The sequence below is a fragment of the Colius striatus genome, chromosome 10 (genome assembly GCF_028858725.1).
Source record: "Colius striatus isolate bColStr4 chromosome 10, bColStr4.1.hap1, whole genome shotgun sequence".
NCBI classification, from domain to species: Eukaryota; Metazoa; Chordata; class Aves; order Coliiformes; family Coliidae; genus Colius; species Colius striatus.
In genome coordinates, this window is record NC_084768.1 from 33933259 (window position 1) to 33954739 (window position 21481).

The 21481-nt window shown below is 42.1% G+C and overlaps 1 protein-coding gene across 6 annotated transcripts in view; it reads right to left on the reverse strand.

Annotated features, from left to right (window-relative positions):
• TLCD4 (TLC domain containing 4) overlaps positions 1–21481 on the reverse strand; it is a 37648-nt gene that overhangs the window by 11441 nt on the left and 4726 nt on the right. Inside the window, exons 2-6 of one of the 6 annotated variants that reach the window (XM_062003389.1) lie at positions 18931–19100; positions 17054–17261; positions 7026–7191; positions 2464–2553; positions 1335–1393 (exon numbers count right to left, since the gene is read on the reverse strand). In XM_062003389.1, the coding sequence (XP_061859373.1) occupies positions 1335–1393; positions 2464–2553; positions 7026–7180 (304 nt within the window). In that variant the 5' untranslated portion in view covers positions 7181–7191; positions 17054–17261; positions 18931–19100. Of the gene's footprint in view, positions 1–1334; positions 1394–2463; positions 2554–7025; positions 7192–8316; positions 8366–11999; positions 12084–12356; positions 12398–17053; positions 17262–18930; positions 19101–21481 lie in introns of those variants that run through there. The other 5 variants (XM_062003391.1, XM_062003392.1, XM_062003394.1 and 2 more) reach the window with 5 other exon arrangements.

Below are 21481 nucleotides of genomic sequence, written 5' to 3' on the forward strand. Positions count from 1 at the left end.
TGCTTTATTTAACTGGAATCTTCCAATTACTGCAAAAGTGACACAGTGGACCCGAGTTAACGTTGTAAGGAAAGCTTTGACACAAGAGCTCTTTCTCTTCTCCCACGACCGTCTGAGACTTCAGAACATTTTCTCTTCTGTAATGAAACAGGCAACTTCTGCCCCTACTTTCTCCAAATGACTACTGTGGACTGGAATATCAGTGGTCAAGTTTCTAAATCAAAAACTTTACCCCTGTGCCTTTTGCATCTCTAGTGAGTGCCTTCATCTCTTTTCTATTAGCTATCCGCAGGCGGGACTCTCTATCATCTGGCATAGTCGTTTCACTTCCTATTAATAATTAAACGTTAACTATATAAGGAAGTGAGAGAGAACAAGTGGCCAGGTTCAGGTCTCGGTTCTAAGGCATCCATTAATTCAGAATGAAAGGCTAATGCATAATTATTCAAAAATAGGTACCAGTGAATTTAAACATGGAGCTGAAGCTATTACATGAAAACCACAGACTTGAACTAACTCAGAGTTTAGCTGCAGGTGCTGATCACCAGATTATCAGCCTCACAGGGGTGAGAAATCTAGTCCAAGGGATAATCAAGTCCATGGTCCAGTCTCTGACCAGAAACTCCATCCTAATATGAGCAGCTTTCCCCAGAAATATTCCAAACCACAACAAGTTTTGCCTCGGTGAGCCAGTGATATCCCCACACACCATAAAAGAAAGGTCTAAAGCATTTTATAGCAAAATTCCCATGCCGAGTTTATTTGACAGTAAATAATTCAAACCACAAAACGTATGTAGGGGTAAATGCCATTCCAAGAGAGTAATTTAAAATGCTCAAGTTTAACATATGACTAAATTTTGGCTCAAAGTGAGATTAAAAGGTGGGTGGGCAGCATCCTATGGCCTCATTTGCCTCAGCTTGTACGGCGGGTTACTAACATTTTTCCAGCATTCTGAGATCACGGGAAGAAACAAAACACGAGAGAAAAGCTACAAGCTGTAGACACCCTGAAGGGAGTGGAAGGGCACTGCTTTAACACCTTCTCAATTGGGTGAAGCTGGAGTTGGTAGTTGTGTATCAAGCCATGATAAAGCTGCATACTGGCATTTCCTCAGGGCTTGGGGAGATACCACTCCATGTTTCACATCCACTGGCAAGATCCTGTGATTTCATCACAACCCAACACTCCATTAGCAATTCTAAAAGCCACAATAGAAACTGTATTGTATACACATATCACATCTCCAGCATAGTGCCTCAGTCTAAATACACAGGCATAGTGACTCAGTATAAACATACAGGTTGTGTGCGTTATACACGTTGCATAATTACCAGAAATGAGGTAGCCTGTGGTAATAGCAATATTCAGTTTCACAATTGAAGGGTCGCCCCTGTAAACATAAAAACACACAGTTACAGCCTTTCTAAGGGGGTACCTTGCAAAGGACATACACATACCGAACACACAATGTCCACTGGGTCACCTTACTCTTGGCCATCCGTAAGGCATTATGAGCTTCGGTTAAGAAAGGTCATTGCAACTGTTGTAAATACACCAAGTGACATTTGACATCTTTTTAAATTATTACTTTAGTAACTAAAGCCACAGATTTCTACATCTGGAGTGTGTTCTGTGCACTTTTAACTGACAAATTCCTGAAGCCACTAAGGCAATTTTGACCAAACAACAATTTACAAAAAGAAACGCTGCCATGAAATGCACCTGAAACAAAACAATATCAATCAAAATCAAGACAAAACATACTTAATATAGAACACTTTGATACTAGAGAATATATTAGCAGTCCATTTATTAAATACTCCTATTGCTTGTGAAGACAGTCCTTGAAATTTTCACATCTTTTTTAAAAACAAAGATTGACAGAAGGTTTATGGGAGGCAGAAACATGAACATCAATCTAGACATATATGTATTTTGTACATATAATAGGTCCCTGCAGCTGTTTCACACACACAGAGACACCCCACACTTGCAATAGCATTTCAATGTCCCTTTAAAATGATTCTACTAAACAGCAGAGTTTCCATCATGCTGACTTACAGTTACATCTTGGTTCTACGCTTTATTAATTTCACATGCTCTTTCAAATCAATTGCTTGTATTTGATCTATTCCACTTCACAGAGACACAATGTACTAAGACATTAATATTGACAAAATAATTTGGAATTGTCAAGTAGTACAGACATAAAAATGGACACATCACAACTGGGAAATGAAAGAATTATTTCGGTAACTAACACTACAGGGTTAGGGTTTTTTCGTTCTCAGTTACCACAGTACGGAATGGTTTGGGTTGGCAGGGACCTTAAAGATCATTCCTGTTCCAACCTCCCTGCCATGGACAGTGACACCTTCCCCTAGACTGGGTTTCTCAAAGCACCATCCCAAACAACGTTACTGCATTGTGCAAACACAACACAAGTGTAAGATGCCTTACCAGAGATGGTCAGCATTAACAGCATCATCGTACAAGAGAATATACAGGCAAAACCCACCGACCACCAAGGCGTGGAACGTGGACACTGTCCTGGAAAAGAGATCATAGTCACCAGGAGGTACTGCAGTTCATAACTGTCTATACTGCAAGGTAGGACGTTTCCAAAGACATTCTCAACTGCAACCAGATGGCTCTGTGGAAGACAATCATCTCTTCTTTACACTCCATTCAGCTGCTTATAAAATGACAGCTGGAAAAAACAGTCAAAAAGAACTGTGAGAGGGGAGGTGGGGGCATGTTAAATAGAAAGTCAGATCTTGGTTAGTAACCAAGACTCGCAGTTTCCTCCAGTTATCCCATATTTTACCAAACTGTCAAAGGTGATACAACATCCAGTTCTCTAATAAATGCTGCATTGTATTGTTACTGAATATTTCACATTCAGACTGGCCCACGAGCCCTACAGCAGTAGCTTTCTCCTTTCAGGTACCAAATTAATAGATGTCAAATAAATCCACCAAGTTCAGGTTTTGGGAAAAGGAGGATTAAATGAAATATCCTATCAAGGAAAGAATTTCTCACACATTTTAAGATGATTCTGGTTTTCAAAGAGGAAAGTTTGTACAACAAAAGCCTGTAGCTGAGGATTTGAGGCATAACAGCTGAATAACTCAGACAAACTTGCAGTTTGCAGCTTTACTTTGTTTTACACTCCTCTTATCCTATACAGTTATAGTAACCAACATTGCCTTGTCCATACTTTGGTAATAAATCCCTTCTTTTTTCCTCCAAAGACACCAGTCTCAAGGATACAGCCTGCATACACACTGCAGATAAGCTCTGAATGTTAACAAGCACTTCAGAGCATTACCTCTTCACAGAGGCCCTGGCAGGGGTCCTGCCCTTTTCAGTCCACATGTATTCTTGGAAGGTAGAACAATGCAACGGGCATGGCTCCAAAATGTGTAACCTTGTTCCTCTAGCCATGGGATTAACACAACTATGAACTGCACTTAAGACTGTGTACCTACTCTCTGCTTTCCCACTCATCAAGTGCAACTAGGAAAAAAAAACCAACCATATGTGCCAAAATAGCTCTACTGAATCATGGATGCTATTTGAAATCCGAGAACGCCGAAGTTTAAGGCTGGGTTATCAGAAACACCTTTACAACATATTCACAGCACTAACAATAGGCACATAAAGGTACAGATGCTGTTAGCTATTAGTCTTGGCTTTGTACATATTGAGTACATGTATTTGGAAGCCACTAATATTTTAAAAGTGCATAAGAAGTCCCAACTCCCCCATGCAAGATGTAAAGAAAGTGTCTTACTTCCTGTGGAAGACTTTACAAAGAAAGAGTAGGTTACAATCCCTCATCTGTTCCCAAAAGGTGCATTATCATCTGTTGGCTTTAGAAGACTCTGTAATTTTTCATAAAAGAAGTCTCTCTTCACAGTGTGTTTAGAGTGTCGTCATGCTCTTTTCAGCAGCTTTTTCAACAGTATTCCAAAAATGAATGGAGCAGATTAATACAGGATGAATAGCCAAATGTAACAAGCTGGATGAGGACATTACACTGACTATTATGGCACAGGCTGCCTTTTTGGGGGGTTTTCTAACAAAAAGAAAATTCAGTTATCAGCTTTAATGAAAATTAATAGTTTAACCAAAATGTCTACTCTCACAACACAGAATTAACAGAGAGCTAGGAGCTTTGCTTCCTTTTAAACAAAAAGCACGGCACATAATACGAGTGTTTGCAAAATACCTGGGATTTTTGAACTTTAGGAAAAGATGGTGCTGAAAGAAGGAAAATTTGTCCTACAATATAGCTCATTAGCTTGCAGCTGCAATTTGTGTCAGGAGTGGCTGTTTGCCCAAACCTCAGCGTTAAGCACACAAGCCATAACAAGGACAGAACTTGAAGCGGTAAGGGCAAAAAAAAAAAAAAAGAAAGGTTTCCTCCTTAACACTGGACTTTGAAGCTGCTCCATAAACAAGGGACAGAAAAAGGAAGTGCAACACTCCGTTTTAATATGGAATCTAGGTCAAGCCCTGTACATTTCCTTGAAACTACTGTCAAAGCCTGCAACCTTTAACTCCTCGTTAAACCCTGAAGAAAAAAGTTGCACTGATACATGGCATCCCTGCTCCTTTACTATTGATTTTCTTTTTTGGCACTGCAGTACAAAGATGAACTACAGAAGAGGTGTTAAGAATTAATGCACAAGAAATTAAAGAGTTGTGCTACATCTGCGTCGAAGTACAGTTTTTAACTTGATTTGAGTGTCTGCATACTCTGGGCTCCAAAAGCAACTATTTGATTGGTTCTTAATTCTTGGAATGTCAGAACGAACACATTGACAATACGGAAAGTTGCAACTCAAATGCTTGACTGCAAAGCCGTCCAAACAGTAACAACGTATTTTCGATGCTACAGCTCATTTCAGGCAGATGCCCTCTTCCAGGCCCAGCTGAGCTGATAAAAATGCGCAGCCATCCTCTGTGCCAGTTTCCCTCAGGACTGCCAACAGAATCATTTGTGTGAGCACTCCCTACGCCAGTTCAATATAGGACAAAATAACAACCACCTACTTTTAAATCATTAAAGTTGACCCAGCTCATTTTACTGGGAGGTAGTAACTTTCTCTACACACACAGCTGTCTGCAGAGTATGCAGACGTCCACCTGCATTCTTTGAACAAGTAAGACACTCCTTGGGGTGTCTCTTCGTTTTAGTGAAACACTGGAGTGACGAGGCAGCTTGACAAAACGCAGTGCTTGGTTAGCAGTGCCAACAGGCAATCTTTTGGAGAAATGCTGGCACAGTTAGCCTTTCTTTTGCTTTGTGTCCTCCTCAGGTGTAACAACAAGCTGTTGATGAATGATGCTCTGTGTTTCATGCCTTTTAACTCCAGAACTGGATGTAGCATTGGGCCATGATTTGCCTGTACATTAACATCTATACCCTGCTACCAAACCCAGGAGAAAAAGGTGGAATGAAGTTTAAAAGGATTCAGTCTGGGGTGCTGTATTGACTTGAGTAGTTCACCACCTTACTACAAAGTAGCCCAGAGATTACAGAGCAGCTTATTTCCAGCACACTTGTGACGTGTGAAACAATTCGTATGTTGTTACGCAGAGCACCACAACTCTGTGCAGCACTACGAGGACCAAGTTCTCAGAAAGCCTATTGTGCAATTCAAGGGTCACTCAACGTGGCCTAGAGGTAAAAGTTCAGCTCCAACATCATAACAGTTTAGTTTCTCTGCCTGCCTCTATCATCAACTGTAACACAGGGATAAAGTTAAGCTGCACTGATAGTCATTAACTGGCATCCTACAAAGCTGTCCTGGTAGACAGGTAATTATTCAAAGATCAAACTGAAATGAAGATGATGCCTTTCATGATGCTGCAGGGGGACATTTGCAAGACTATTTGAGCTGCTAATGCTGCCTAGAACAATGGAAACAACTTTTAAAGTATCCACATGATACGATCGTTACACAGCACAAGGAGGAACGGTGATACAGTGATAACGCATTTTGGGGGCAGTGACAGACGTGTAGTACACATTTTTGGCTTCAAATTTAAGAAACAGCAGAAAGATATTGCAAAGTTATAACAGGCTATTCAAGCATAAAGTATTGGCTTTTCAGCCACAGAAGCCTGTGTACTACATACACCCTTTCAGAGTAGTATATTGCAAACAAAAGCTCAGTCATCATTTAGTTTGCAATTACTACCCTATACTTCCTTTATGGCTTAAAAGAGAGGAAACTACCCAGGAAAGATTCAGTTTCTAACAGCACTCAGCTTTAAGAGACAAGTGTAATGCAGGTGGATCCATCCCAGTGACGGAACTGCAGAAGCACAAAGGGAGTGAGGAAGGTTTTTAGATTTGAGTTTCTGGAACTCCTTCCTGAATGTGCACACAGTGACTGTCAGAGCTTCCCCCCACCTCGCTTCTTGCATCCTACTTCACCACCAACACACAGATGCACCTGTCTAACCCTACTCACTTCAATACTACAAGTTAATTTATTAGAAAACCATCACTTTTACGAAAAAAAAAGGTTGTAGTGTAGTAGTACCAAGAAAACAGAGAGCAATTTGCTTTGCACCCAAAAGCATGATAGAGATACACCAGCATTTAGATCATGGAATAAATTGCAGCAGTTTTTATTTTCATGTATGTATGGAGGAAGGGAACTTTGGACTCCTCCTCTTAATCAGAAGCATCACAGAGAAGCCATTTAAAATAAATCCACTTCAGCTTACTACCTCTCACCAGTCACCTTTTTCTTTTGCTGACTTTCATTTGGGCATCACTGTCTAATAAAGCATTTAATGGACCAGTGTTTGTAATGCTGTGTGTTCAAGAAGGGGCCTCAGCATTCTACGTACAGAATTTGGCAAGCGCCTAGAGCCATCCCTCTGCTCTTTACAGATGTTTAACTAGTAATATTTTCTTCAGTTTTATGTATACAGACACAGGTGGTTCAGATGTTGACAATTCAGGTAGGTCATTAGCTATACTTGAGTTTGAACACTACCTTGAATTCCATTCGATCTTCCTTTTTTGGCTGAGATTGTTAAAACCGGGTGTTATTCGTGTTGACAACCAAGAACTTGCAACATGGAAAAGGAGCTGAAATACAGTGAAACTAGCAACAGCAATGCCAATAGTCAGGTTGCTGAAGGAAGCCATTGTTCTTCAGCCTGCAAAAAGAAGCAGAAAATAATTTCAGTCCATTCTCCATTTACCTATTTTAAGCAGCCACAGAAAGTGTTTCTGACAACTCTGATCAATGGAAATATTAATCACTAGAAGTTTCATCCTGCTCAACATTTCTACTTAAGCCTTAACAGTATAAAAGTTTAGGCATACGGTTGTATGTAAAAGTTGCCTTTTGCCTTGGGGTTTTTTTCAAGATTTGCATGCTACAGGTTTTCATTGCCCAGAGTCACATACCTATAGAGAAAGTGCAAGGAGGACCACTGACCAGGGCAACCACCAGCTCAGAAGCCTCCACTCTGTGCACAAGGCGCTCTAAAGTTGAAAAGCTCATCTCATTCTTACCAGGTTGACTGCTGCCAACATGATTTTAAGAAGCAACAATGAAATCAGATCGTAGCAGAGAGAATTTTGGGGTCAGCCTCGGGAAGCAATAGCCTCACTGCAGCTTTACATTTGTGTACTTTACAGAGACAGTAGCTCTCAGTTTGCACTTTGTTCGCAGTTGAGGGGCTCTCTTTCTGATAGCATATCAGCTATCACACTGGAGCTTTTTTTCTTCTTCATATGGAAGTCTAAACTTCAAACAGTTGCAGAGCACACTGAAATGCATCCCATCATCAGAGATAATGCCTTTTCCAGATGCTGGATGTTTAGCTATTTCATGATGTCTAAACAAATAGCTAAACAATTGCAAACATAAATATCAGTCTCTAAATGCTTCAGTCGCTTCTCCTGAGTCGTCAGTCTCAGTTTCTCTGCAAGTCAGAATGACATTTTCCTAGAAGCCACACACTGCTAAAACACATCTTTGGTTTGATGGTGTCATGAAGTGGTTTATATTCCAAGACTGGCAAAGGTTACAAACTCAGAAAAGTCAATTTGTATTAAGTTGAACAGAAAAGGGGGAAAAAAGTCAAATGGCTTCATTTAAAATATAATCTTAATCATTTTAATAGCCATTTAAATAACAACACTTAATTTAGTTTTACAGAAGAAAATATCTAAAAATAAAATGAAGACCTAGAGCCCAGCATAATGTGTTGTTACTACAACAAACCTAACAGTCAGCAGAAGTAGGTACAATTACATAATACACTTAAGATCACCTTTCATTCGCAGGCGTTGTAGAATGAGGGAACATGCCTGGGATTTTTGAAACTGTATCTAAACTGTATCTGCATTGCAGACGGAAAGGAACTTGAACTTTGGGGAAAAAAAAAAACAGAAAGAGAAGTCCACCAGTAAGAATATTTTTTTTAACGTAATACAATATTCTCCCTTGTAAATGAGGAGTGCATTGAAACACAGTTTGCATTTAAACTACAGCTTTAACAAAAGTGTATTACACATAGACTGGGAAAAAAGAAACTTTTTCTTCAATAATTTATAAGCAGAAGGTTCAATGATCTCAAACTTTTCCCCCTCCTCCTCTTTCTTTTTTCCCTTTGCTAGAATCGAGTAAAAAAAACCAAACCAAAACAAAAAAATCACTAATTACCTGAAAATTTCCTCTGCCTAGAACTCCCAGTAAAAGCTACAGCTATATAAGCAGAACGCAGGACACATAAGAGCAGATTTGTCAAGTAAAACCTATCCCACGCATGTTGAGTGTTTACTTCAGAACAGCTTGATGTGATCCTTGGGACTGTCTTCCTGTTTGGTTTATCCCAAAAGGAATCCAGCTTGCAAGCTCTGAGACAGCTATGCAACACAAACTACAGGGCAGCAAGCAAGAGTGATCAGAAGATTCAGTTCCTAAGTGCATTTTTACTCCAAAGTAAAATTTGAATGCACACACTGCAGTGCATTGCAACAGACTGGTTCGTTCTGGTTGTTTATCTGATGACCTGTCCCAGTTCTGCAGCATACAAGTCTTGCACACTTTTTTAATGTTAGCTTATTAAAACTTCCTATTTCAAATACTATCCTGGATATTCAGTATTGTCTCAAGTATCTTGCACACTGTTCTCCACATACCTCTCCATTTGCCTCCACTGATCAAAAAGACACAAAACAAAAACCTAGTTTTCTGCCTGTTTTTACACAATTCAAAGTACTAGAGACAGTAAGTGTTAAAGCTTTAAACTTTTCTGTTTGAAGGAATAAAACAATTAATTAAATGCTACGTCTTCCAGTTTAAACCCACTGATAAGTGCTGTACAGTGTCCCCTCCAGATTCTACTCGCAGGGACAAAACTTTGTTATTACATCATCTCATTTATAGTAAGCAAATCATCTCTTGGACCCATAAGAGAAAAAAAAAACCCAGTTGGTTTAATTCCTGAAGTGAAGGAAGTCAAAATGCACAGTGAAGACAATTCTCTTCAGAAAAAAATGTCAAAATCACTGAACATCAACCTATCTCATCCTTTTGACTAAATATCACTGTTCTCACCATGCCACCAATTTTATTCATCTGCAATGACTATACCAGTACCTCTGAGTTTCAAAGACCCGACATAATCTCTTGGACAAAAGGAACCGATGCTTTGTTTTGTTTCCTCAGTACCATACTGTATTAGATAAGTAATGTTTCAGCCTGTGATGGGTGTGTTCATTTTAGTACAGGAGACTGTGGAATTAAACAAAGAACCTTCCAAGCATCCCTTGCAAGAAATGCATTACAAGAGCTAATCTCTCTTCTAAGGAGTCTGTACAGTTAATTTATTTTAAGAAGAAGCTACTTGCATGAGAAGTGCATGGCTTCCAGAAGTATTATATACCTATATCTCTCAGGAGTTTTAGTGGCAAGTACAGAACCATGATGCCCATGAAGGACAGAGCCACGACAGTAGCAGAGAAGAAAGGAGCCAGCCAACCTCTACAGTTGGTCTGTCAGATACTCATGAGAATTTTGCAAGACTGATTCCAGAAGGTGATTTCATATATACTTATCAAGATGTTGTTTAAGTAAAGGAAGTATCAAGTCCAACAATAATTTCATAATTTAATTGGGATAGAGTGCTGTATTTTAATTCAAGTTAGAGACCAGGTGTAAACATTGCTTCACAGGAGACTGAAGAACAGCTTAGCTATAAACATTCTCTCATTATCTCCAAGTTGTTTTCAACTTATACCCTGTTTTACACGAAAATTAACTTTTGTTTACCACATTGTTTCGGGTTTGTTTTTTTTAAATATTCACCTTGTTGAGCCAAAGTTTATCACTTAATAGAAACACAACAAACTTCTGACTACTTAGGTCTTCTTTACCCTAAGCATAATAGCAAGGGCAGCTTTCAAATACACTGTTTTTCTTCTCACAGCCATCCAGCAAAGTCTGATCAAGATACAGAACTTCATGGATTATACATGAGCAAACACTTCACATCTCAAACTGCATAGTCATTGATTACCATTCAGTCAGCTGATACTGTTTTTGAGCTAGTAGGCTGCTGGGTGGGCTGGGAGGTTGAGTGTGCCTACTTAGTAATTCAGGAAGAAGAGTACTATATCCAGGCTGGTTCTTCACCATCAGTTTTTTAGCAGTTTCTTCCCTGGCTTACCCCAAAGTATTGTCTTAACCACTCAGTTAGTAATTACAAGTGATCAGAACTTCACTCTTACAGCTTTTCAGTGTAGTCTTTAGTGTAAATAAATATCATCAAACACTTGAAACTAACAATTTTCAGCAAAGTATTGCTTACAAGTGTCTAGCACAGTAGCAAATTACTCTATTGACCCCAGTAATCCTGAAAATTACTAACACAACTTTTCCCTCAGGAAAGAGAAGCCAATATGCTCTTTTTCATCTGCTATTAACATGTGGTGGTTTTCCTGCAATTCTGTTTCTACTCTAAATCTAGAAGAGAAATCCCAACAAAAAATAAGACTCAATATCCATTCACTACCAATATGAAGCCATTACGAACTTCTGACAGAAACAAGTAAGCACTCACTGAAAGAGGGTAAAGAAGCAGAAGTTACCCAGCATTGTATCATCAGTGGCATTTAGCATTTACGTTCATCCGTTTCACAGATGTTTTCGCATCAATTTTTCACATCACAAAAACAAGAAATGTAACTGTATAGCCACAAAACAAACTAAGGAGATACAGAGAAAGGTATAAAGCCTGCAGCCCTTACTTTACTGAAGGCCGGATTTCAAGATGAGCTGGATCGATTTCCAAATGAGATTACGCTCCAAAGCTGCTAGTGATAGCAGGACATCCCATTCAGCTCTGTGCTCTCCTGATCCGTTTGAAACAGCCCAATCTAATCGTTGTAAAACTTACCACACTAATTTGCAGAGCCACGTGGGACTACTGACCATCTGCACATTTCATAAGCCCAGTAACAAAACATCTGCAGTGCTTGAGTCTTGCTGTACTGTTGGTTCTGAATGGTAGTTTTTATTGCTCCAACTGGATTAGACGTACTGCGCTTATCTTACTGAGCTCGGTAAACAGCGTTAAGGAGGACCACGACAAAATTCAAGCTACTCACAGCTTAAGCCATCTCCGTTTTTATGTAAGGCTGTCCATACTCCCAAATCCACTTTGCTTTCTGGTCTTAAAACAGCAAAGCAACTAGCTGACTGGGCACACGTTTTATAAAGACAGGGCAAGCAGGGCGCGCTGTTCGCTGCGGTATCACCTACCTACATCGACTTCCACAAACCTGGGAGAAGTTTGCAGTGAGAAAGCAACAGGGAACGGGAAACCCCCTCCCCTCGCCAAACTCGGAGGAGGTGCGGAGGGGCAGGGGCGCGGAGGGGCCCTAACAGAATCGCTCCCGAGCAACGCAGCGCTAGCGAGCAGCGCCGGGCGCTCCCCGAGCCGGGCATTACCTAGCGCTCGCCGTCAGCCGAGCCCGCCGCGCCGACAGCCCCGGCCGGCCGCAACGCAGGCAGGCGGGCAAGCGCCGCACGCACACGCCGCGCTGGCTCCGGAGCGCCTGGAGAAGGGGAACGGCCGCCGCTCCCCGCGCTGCCAGAGCGGCGACAGCCGCCGGCTGCGGCCCGGGGGCGGCGCCGCGCGGGGGGCGGCCCGGCGCGGAGGGACGGAGGCACGGAGGGAAGCGGCCGCTCCGCGCAGCCCCGCGGGGCGTGGGAAGGGGCCACCCCGCCCCCGCCGCTCTCAGCGCCGCGCCAGACCCGCAGCCCGCTCCCTCCCTCCTTCCCTGCCTCCCTCCCCACCCGCCGCACCTGGGAACGACGCTACCGGGGCCGCGCCTCCGCCATGCCCCCCGCGGCCACGGGACGGGACGGCCCTTCCCGGGCGCAGGATGCTCCGCCGGCGGCGGCCGCGGCGATCGGGTTACGGCAGCCGCAGCCTTAAAGGAGCCGAGCGCCCGCGGCCACCTGGCGCCGGGCTCCGCTCGGGAAGGCGGCTGCCCCCGGCGCGGCCCCGCCCGCCGCCGCCCCCTCGCCACCGCAGCTCCCGGGAGCCGCAGCTGGGACCGGGCCGCGGCCGCCCCCGCCGGCACGGGGGTGGGAGGCGGCGGCCGGCAGCGGCAGCCACCGCGGCACCCGAACCGCGGGCTGCGCAAACGCCACGCCAAATCAACGACCCGGGAGCGGCCTTAAAGGCGTGAGCGCGGCTCCAAACGCAGCCCCCGTGACGGCGGGCCGCAGCGGCCGCCCTGCGGGCAGGGCACGGCACGGCCCGGGGCCGCAGCCGCCGTCGCCAGCCGCGCAGCCCGCTCGCCCCCGCTGCGGGAGGCCGGGGCCCGTGCGGGGATGTCACGACGGGCTCCCAGGGCCCCAGATTCCGCTGGTAACGGCTTATACGCGCTGGGGGAGGAAAAACTCCTGCTAGGTATAGCATCTGAGCTGTAATCACCGTGCCTTTCATTCACACAGCCCCCGTGCCTGAAAGGCAGCACGGGCGAAACGCTGCCGCCGTAGCATTTGTGCACAGCACAGGCTCCGGGGCAGCACACCCCTCACACGGACAGCAGCTAGTGCTCCTGCTTGCACTTTTTTCATTTAAATGCTGCGATGACTTTTGTCATTTTTACTGTTGTGGAGTATGGAAAAATCAAAGAGAAGCAAAATAACATTGACAAAATTAAATATTATCATGAGCAATAGACTTACTTTTTTACTGACTGGAAAGTGTAATCGCCAGGACTCTGTTCCTCTTGGCATACTTCTATTATACACATTCTAAATCGCCTCAACTTCCATTTCCATGAAAGATTCTTGATCTTCCACATCAGTAATTTTAAAAGTCTCCTCTCTCAAAGAACGTAATACATATTCCTATATACCTCACACTAGATTAAGCTGCATGTGACAATCACCTGCCCCAACATCTCTCACAAGGTATCTCCCACAGCAGGAATGCTGTGGCTTAAGCCTGAACAGAAACCGATGTTGGCTGCCTCAGTGTGCTGACCTGCAAAATGCAGAAGCGCCAGCACTGATTATGGAGGGACCCACTGAGCCATTGAGCCATGCCTGCTGTAGGATTTGTAACCTGTAGGAGGTGGGCAGGGCACACCACCAGCCTCTGTAACTGTTTCAGACCATCTTGGTTTAATCCATTGCTGAACATAAATCAACTGCCAGATAAGCATTCGTGTAAACGTCGGAACTGCTGAAGCTTGATTTCCTATGGATTTGTGTTGTAGGGCTGACCAGCTTTTAAACTGATGTTTGCTAACAAAATTCCACAAGACACTCGCAGCTGAGCGCGGCAGAAGATGCCCTTCCTCCTTCCAACCTTCCTCCATTCCAGAAACAAATGGACAAGTAAAGACAGCAATATAATAGCAACACAACTTCTTAGTGAAACTGAGGTTAAAACCTCATCTCTTACACTGATGTCACGTCACTTTATTCCTCACATAAAGGAAGAGTTCAACCTATTTTCTCTTCCATCTAGTTTTTAATGAAACAGAACAGGCACTAAAACCTGAGAACTGCATGGTGGGATCATAAGCCATTTTAGGATGTCACCAACTATACAAGTTCTGAGGCTTTTTTCTTCAATAATTCACCTTCCAAAAAACAGTTCTCACTTTTTGTCTAATCTGGTATCAACTGACTTTGAAGCTTTTTTTACACATACTCCTTGCCCTTTGAAGTTGTAACAACCACGACAAGAGTCTTTCATATGGACAAGCAGTGGACCTCTGGGGGGACAGAGGATGTGCAGCAGGGTGAAAGCAGGAATAGTTGTCCTTGGGCCTGTGGGCACAGGCAAGGACTCTTAGCACTCATGGTTTAGAACCAAAGGCTCTGAACAAGAAGTTCTGGCAGATTTAGCGGTTATGTCTTCAGACGTTATTTCTCCCAGCTCCCTGAGGTCAAAATCATTCCAGCAGAGCACAACAAAGTAGGTAGTCTGTTAATACACCAGCCTGGGACCCAGCTTCTCCACCGCAAGAGTGTGGCAATACCTAGCAGCAGGGTAAAGCAGACATTTGAGAGTGGTAATGACTTAAACTGAACAGATAACTCTGCCAGAGCTCTAAGCCTCAAAATAACCCATCACCATTACCCACTTACAGGTTAGGAAACACCTAGAAGACAAATCAGGCTCTGCCCAAATTTCCATATCGGGCCCATGTACCACACAGCCTACCAATCAATTTCTTTAGCCCAGTGTGCTGCGTGGGTGAAAGAAACTAGTCTGACCTGCCTCACTTCTCTCTCCTTGGCCCACAATCAGCACATTGTCAAGCATGCAGCAGATCATGACCAGGGGCAATGCCATCTTTCAACATCCCAACAACACATGCTGGGATGAGCACCGACGACTGTAAAGCTGAGAATGGTGATACACTGAGGAATCCTGGCTGGCAAGTGCTCACCATGTGAGCATACTGCAGGATACCTCTCAGATTTTTCACACAGAGAATTTGCAGATAAGAGAGAACTGGCTACAGGGGTATGAAGGTGTTGGCAGTAGAAGGGAGGCCTGTAGATATGGTGAGATATGGCTACCATAAGTCTAGGTTGCCTTAGACTGGTTGTCTGTCCTTTTCCAAACATTCTCCAGGGAGACTTTTATAACTGCCTGTGTGTCTAGCATTGATGTATCTAACAATCTCATGAGGTTGGATGTTACTGCCTCACCTTGAACATCCAATGTCTTGCAATCCCCAAAGAGATACTCAGAGCAAACACAGGCCTGTGTTGTATGTGCAAAGCAATTTCAACAAAACCAAGGCAGTACTTTACCACTCCTACAAAGTGTTGCATGAGCTTACCACACAATTACTTTGAACATTTCCAGCAAGTCCTAAAAGTAGGAGGCTTACAGTACTTGTATGATGCAATTTGTGCACCTGTGTCTGCATCAGAAACACAGTAGCCAAAGGGTAGGATAAACAGTCACAACTAACTGGTTGCTATACAGTGACCACAGTTTGGCTTCCACAACTAGTATGCCTTTTCCTCACTCTCTTGTGAGGTGCAGCCACCATTCTCCAGCAGTTGCAAGCAAAACTTGACACTGCTAAATGGTAACTGTCGAGAACTTCCCCAGTAACAAATGCAACTTCTGAAGCAGGGAAGGGAAATACAGGTAACTGACTTGATAAAGCCGGGTGTAAAACAGAGGCACACAGGCCAAAAAATAAAACTCTATACCTGTCGACACATACGCTGAAAGACCACATGGAAGGGAGGGAGGACACAGAGGAAACACTGCAGGGTGGCACTTCAGGTATGGTAAAAATTTGTTGTCAGATGACTGCTTGTAACACTAAAATCTGTGGGAGGGATGTGACCATGAATACAAAACTCCACAGTACCCTTTCCTAAGTATGCCTGTAATTTCAGAACCGTGCCTCTCACAGCTGAGCGTACTTCTGCCAAGAACGAAGCCTTTATCATGGCTGCTGCACCGAACAGTGAGGTCCATGTGAAAAAGGAAAATTGACTTTCAGAGCATTGGAAAATTATTTCAGTTGTGGTTTTGAACTTACACAGGATACAACGAACCTTCTGTCTGAATTTACCAATTGTAGTAAGAATAGAGCCTTAATGAATGTTTAAAGCTTGATCAGTTTATGAAAGAAGTTACATAACATGGTGTTGTAGCAGCAGCAGATTGAACTCAGTGACCTAAAAAATGCTTAAATTTATTTCTGCCTTAGGAGGTTCCTAGGTCTACCTGTCAGCAGCAGGAGATGTTCCCAGAAAATCAATTATACATGTAAGTAAAAATATCACAGAGATGAAAGAACACATGAAAGAATAAGCACAGTTCTTTTCATAATGCCGTGAATCAAGAGCAAATCCACTGAAGAGAAAGTGTTACACTGATGTGTGTGAGAAAAGAACCAGCTTCATTGCTTGAAAATTGCTCAGGCCACCCATGGAGTCCAATCATAGTAACTGTAGGCAGCTAATATTGCAGTGTTTAATTCCAAAAGCCCACTGCTGAAAAGAAAGGTTCTAAATTTGGTTTCAGGAAAAAAAAGAAAAGAAGTTGAAAATAGCGAGAAAATGGTAAACACAAAAGGAAAGAACCAAAGATTTCATTTCTAAAACTCCTCCCTCCCCTCTCAAAAAATTGGCATGGAAAAAAAACAGAGTGAATCTGAATTCTTTGGGTCTTTTCTGTCTCCGTTAACAGTTGCTGAGCTGTATGCTTTCCTGAAGAGAAAGCGTTATCTTCCTTTTCCAAATATGTGTGTTCTGTGTGTTGATGCATCCTGTGTTATACCTGCCCAGATTTAGTGCTAAACAACATGAACCTTACCTGACTGTAACATATCCTGTCACCTTTTTAGGCAGCAGTGTACTAAACAGTACCTTCGCTTTACCCGATTTAGTGTACTTTCTCTAAATACACCCTCCCTTTTTCATCTTAGGACAGTTAGTTTAGCTTTCCTAGCTCCTGTCACCTCACCATTTGAAACAGCATTTCTGTCAGCAGTACTCACTCTCAGTAATGGAACAAAGGCTTGTTTCTGGAAAGCTGTCTGGTCACTAACTTCTTCCTGTATCTCAGCCTCCTTCTAGTTTTTCTGTCTTCTCCTTTTATCTCTCATCACATGCTGTGTCTTGCATCTAGTTACACCTCACCTGCAGCATCACCCTCTCTATTGGTATTACTGTCCTGATGATAATCGTCCAGAAGCTATCGAGGACCTGTAAAACAGCACATTTTGAGTTTACCACAGTGCACTAGAAACCACCACACCAATGCACATGTCAGCACTATGCCAAAACAGCAAACAGCATTCAGACAGATGTGCTGAGTATGATCCACAGAGTTCAAAGAAATGCCATCTTTGTTTCTTCTCCAGGTCATCGTGTCTCCTCCTTTATCCTCTATTTTCTTATCACCTTTTCCTTTTTTGTCACTTTAATTTGTTCCTTTCCACAGTCATCTACCCTGGCTTCCTTCACGGTCCACCTCACATTTCTCCACGCATTGTCTTTCCTCCAATGTGCCTGCACAAAGGACTATAACAGAGGCAGTATTGCAGCTTTGTTAAATGTGTCCTTGGCTCTTTAGTAAACAAAGCTGCACATGGCTGCATCTTTGGGATCAGCAAACTAAGAGTCTAGAAAACATTCCATTCCCAAAGGCTTAAACCAGAGAGCTCTGAGATTAACATGACTTCTTGGTTCTGAGATCGAGTACACCAGAAACAGCAGGAGGAAGCCTGAAATAATATCAGATTCTTCTATTCACATGCACATACTTCCTCCTTTCGCCTTGTGAGAGTCGAAGCCCTTAGCAACAAGAGCGCTGTAGAATGGGCTAGTGACTAGAATTTGATGATGTCAGAAGAGCAGAAAATGGAAGATGTACTTTGTAATGGCATACAGTTGAAAAGCATGAAATTGGTGCCAAGCAGTGTTAAAACCAAACAAATTATTTCTCAACAATTCAACATGCGAAGGGTCAGAAAGCAACACTTTTTTTTCAGACTGTTAATTAAAATCGCCATAATTCAAGTCGAGAAGAAACAGTGCTTGTTGATACCAGGCATTTTGTTTTACATGATAGCATCAGATTTTCAGGAGCAGCACATCAGGTAAAAAGACAGCGCACACTTGGGATGGTATCACTCATCTGTATGCTAAAGATAGCTTCCAAGCCTCGCTTAGATCAGTCTAAACTTTGGCACATGGCACAGCAGCTGCACAATGTTTAACTATGCCTCTTTCAGCATGCACCACGGCGCGGAAAGAATGGCTTGTTAAGATATGTTAATGGCAGATATATTAGCCTGTAAAGGTTAAGTAGTTTCTTCAGACAATATCGTTTCCTCAGAGTGTCTGCCAATCTTTAAGATTTTGCAGAAATTTGTCTATCATTTTTAGTGATTTTTTTCCATCCTCTGTTGGTCTGTGAAAGCCTTGAGAAAACAAGGAAGGCAAATTACTTAGTGGTATGAGGAAACAACGAAACCTGGGGCACATTCACATTAGGTATGTCTACATGCTGTTGAAATCCATCAAAGAACACTACATAAGAAAACAAGGAATTGTTTTTCATATAGTTCTCAAACACAGTGCTTAATATTACTTGTAATAATTATGTTTTTCAGAGACTGACGTGACTTTAAATTTGAGATGTGTTTAATAGTAAAGCTTTTTTATTTTACATTTCGGCTTAGACATTGTAGTGGTGGTATACATTGCTTCAAATATGTCCTACTTTTGGCAGCTGAGGAGCTCCAGAACATACTCATTTTTCTTTTGTTGCCAATAATGTCTTCTAGCACAGACCCCGCTTTTACCAGTGTTACTTGTTCAGACTGTAATTATTTGCAAATTTCATATTGGCACTATTACAGATTCTTACCTAGAGTTTAATTCTTAGTCTCCGTTGATATCAGTGACTTCCCTCCTCTCTAAAGCCTTGATCTGCATGTTATTTCTAATAGATTTCTGTCCCTCTGTGCAACTCTAGACATATGAAGGAGATCATGCTCTGCACTGTAACTTCCAAACCTGAGATTTAAGACAGCAGTCCTGGTAAGAAAGACAGAAAAAAAAGAAGAAACAGTATTTAAATACATCAGTGTTAAAACATACAATTAAAGCTTGTCTTTCAGACCAGGTGGGGAATTTTTTTAGATCTCCACCTCCAATGACACTATTCAGCACCATTGACATTCTTGCCAATGAGCAACGCTCGATCCGACTGTTTTACACGAGCATCTACAAATATTAGAACAATACTGAACATAAAACTCAAGGATATCTAAAAATAAACCTGTGTATGTGATGAATATGAAAAAAAAGGCTAAGGTGGAAGAGTTTCACCATAGAAATCTATCATACAAACATTATAAATCAGTTTGAAATGTACGTCTGTGAACTGCACCAAATACTCTGCCAAACTGAATGAACTGCAGAAAAATTGCAGTGTAATATACACTCATTACGTCTTGGTTGTAGGATTTCTTTGTTTCCAGGGTTGCACATTTCCTTTCGTTTTGATGCAAACATACACATTTTTGCTGTAGTAATTCTACTGGGACTTCTTAAAAGAACCAACATTTCAGCACCTGTTCATTTGATTTGCTGAATAATGGATATTGCACATCTGGAGCTCCTCTGGCAATGTCCTCTTTTTCTACATGGAAATTATGCCCCAGTGGAATCTCACCACTAAAAGCAGGAACTTTCAGATTCGAGATATCTTGGGCAACGGCACCAGCACATATGCAGACCAAGACATTCTAGTCCAATGCCATGCTCTGCAGTGCACAAGTCAGATGTGTTCTGGACACTCTGTACTGCCTGCACATGCACTGAGTACCACACTGGAGATTTCTGACTCACTGGATGTCTCACACATACCACGTAGCAAGCCCACGATGCTCAGAATTCAGTACATTTAATGCTCATGTATACAGGCCACCTGGCCACTGAACTCTTTCATGTCAACTTATCCTAGGGAAAAATACTTGAGGCCAGGAGCTGCTGCAGGTAACACTCTGCACCTTGAGTAATTAGTCTTGCTTTAGAAAAATACCTATTTCGGAAGACTCTCCATCTTACTTTTGTATTGTGCCTGTCCCAAAGAATTCCTGCATGTTGTAACAACAGAAAAAAGACAGACATCTGGACAAGAATACAGTACTTTATACCTCCATCACCAATGTGCAAGCTACAGAAATCAAGGCTTCTCACGATCAGATTCTTGGCTACAAAAACACATAACAAAGGGAGAAGGTAACAAGTCCAGGGCAGCGACTCTTCAGTTCCACTTTGAACAAACTTTTTGCCTTTGTGTGTATGATACTCTTTAAAAGTGATTGCAGTTTACCTTACAAAGTTCCTCAACTAGACTTTTTTAAAAACCTGTAACAACAGTCAAGGCTTATACAAGCTCATACACAAGGCTTGATTGCTACCTACTTAACAACTGCCTGTATTTCAAATCGCACCAGTTCTCAAACACAAAGGTACAGTCAAAAAGACAACATAGTTTCTCTTCAAAGTCTTCTAAAAAGAATATGAGATCACTTGGAAGACTCCTGTTTGAAAATGATTTCTCTTATTTATTTGTCTTTGATTAGCATTAGCAAATCAGAAGCTGCCACGAAAACCCAGCTGTTCACATGCAGAAAGCACACGGAACATTTCTTCTTTTCAGTAATGTATTAATCACTAGTCAGCAAAATAACACCATAAATTGACTCTAAGTAATTGTTTCACCATCACTGTTTAAGTCACAACAGCAAGAATCTTGACACCTTAACAAGGCATTAAACTCACAACAACTAACACAGATGCTGTATCATTCCCTAACATTCCTTTAATCTGCAATACGGGCAAGGACAGTCTCTTCTTGCACTGTCAGGCACAGAGAGCAGTGTTACACATCACCTGTGGCTGACGAAAAAACCTTAAGTGAGGAGTATTTGTTTTTAAGTTTTATCATAGAATGGTAGGGTTGGAAGGGAAGTTTTATGTTATCACATAATTAAAGACTGTTAAAATGTAGTGAATCCTATTGGCTAGAGATAGACTTTTAACTGTGACAGGCTATTGTTAACATGGTTTGCTGTGTTTGACATCACAATAGAAGCAACAGAAAGAATTTCAGATTTCAACATTTTAACATTTTATACACAAATGTACAGAAATGAAAATGCTGAGTTACCTTGGCCAGCCCTGGCACACTGTACAAAGAATTCAATTTGTTTCCATTGAGAGCTAGTAGAGTCATTACATTCAATTGACTTTAATAGGGTATGGACAAATCCCCAAATCTGCAGCCATACCTGGCGGCATTCCCAAAACAATAGTCAATAAACTACATATTTTAAAATGTAACTGGATAAAGAAAAGACACAGGAAAAGCAGGAGGAAATTAAAATGAAAGGCAATGTAGGGCAAAA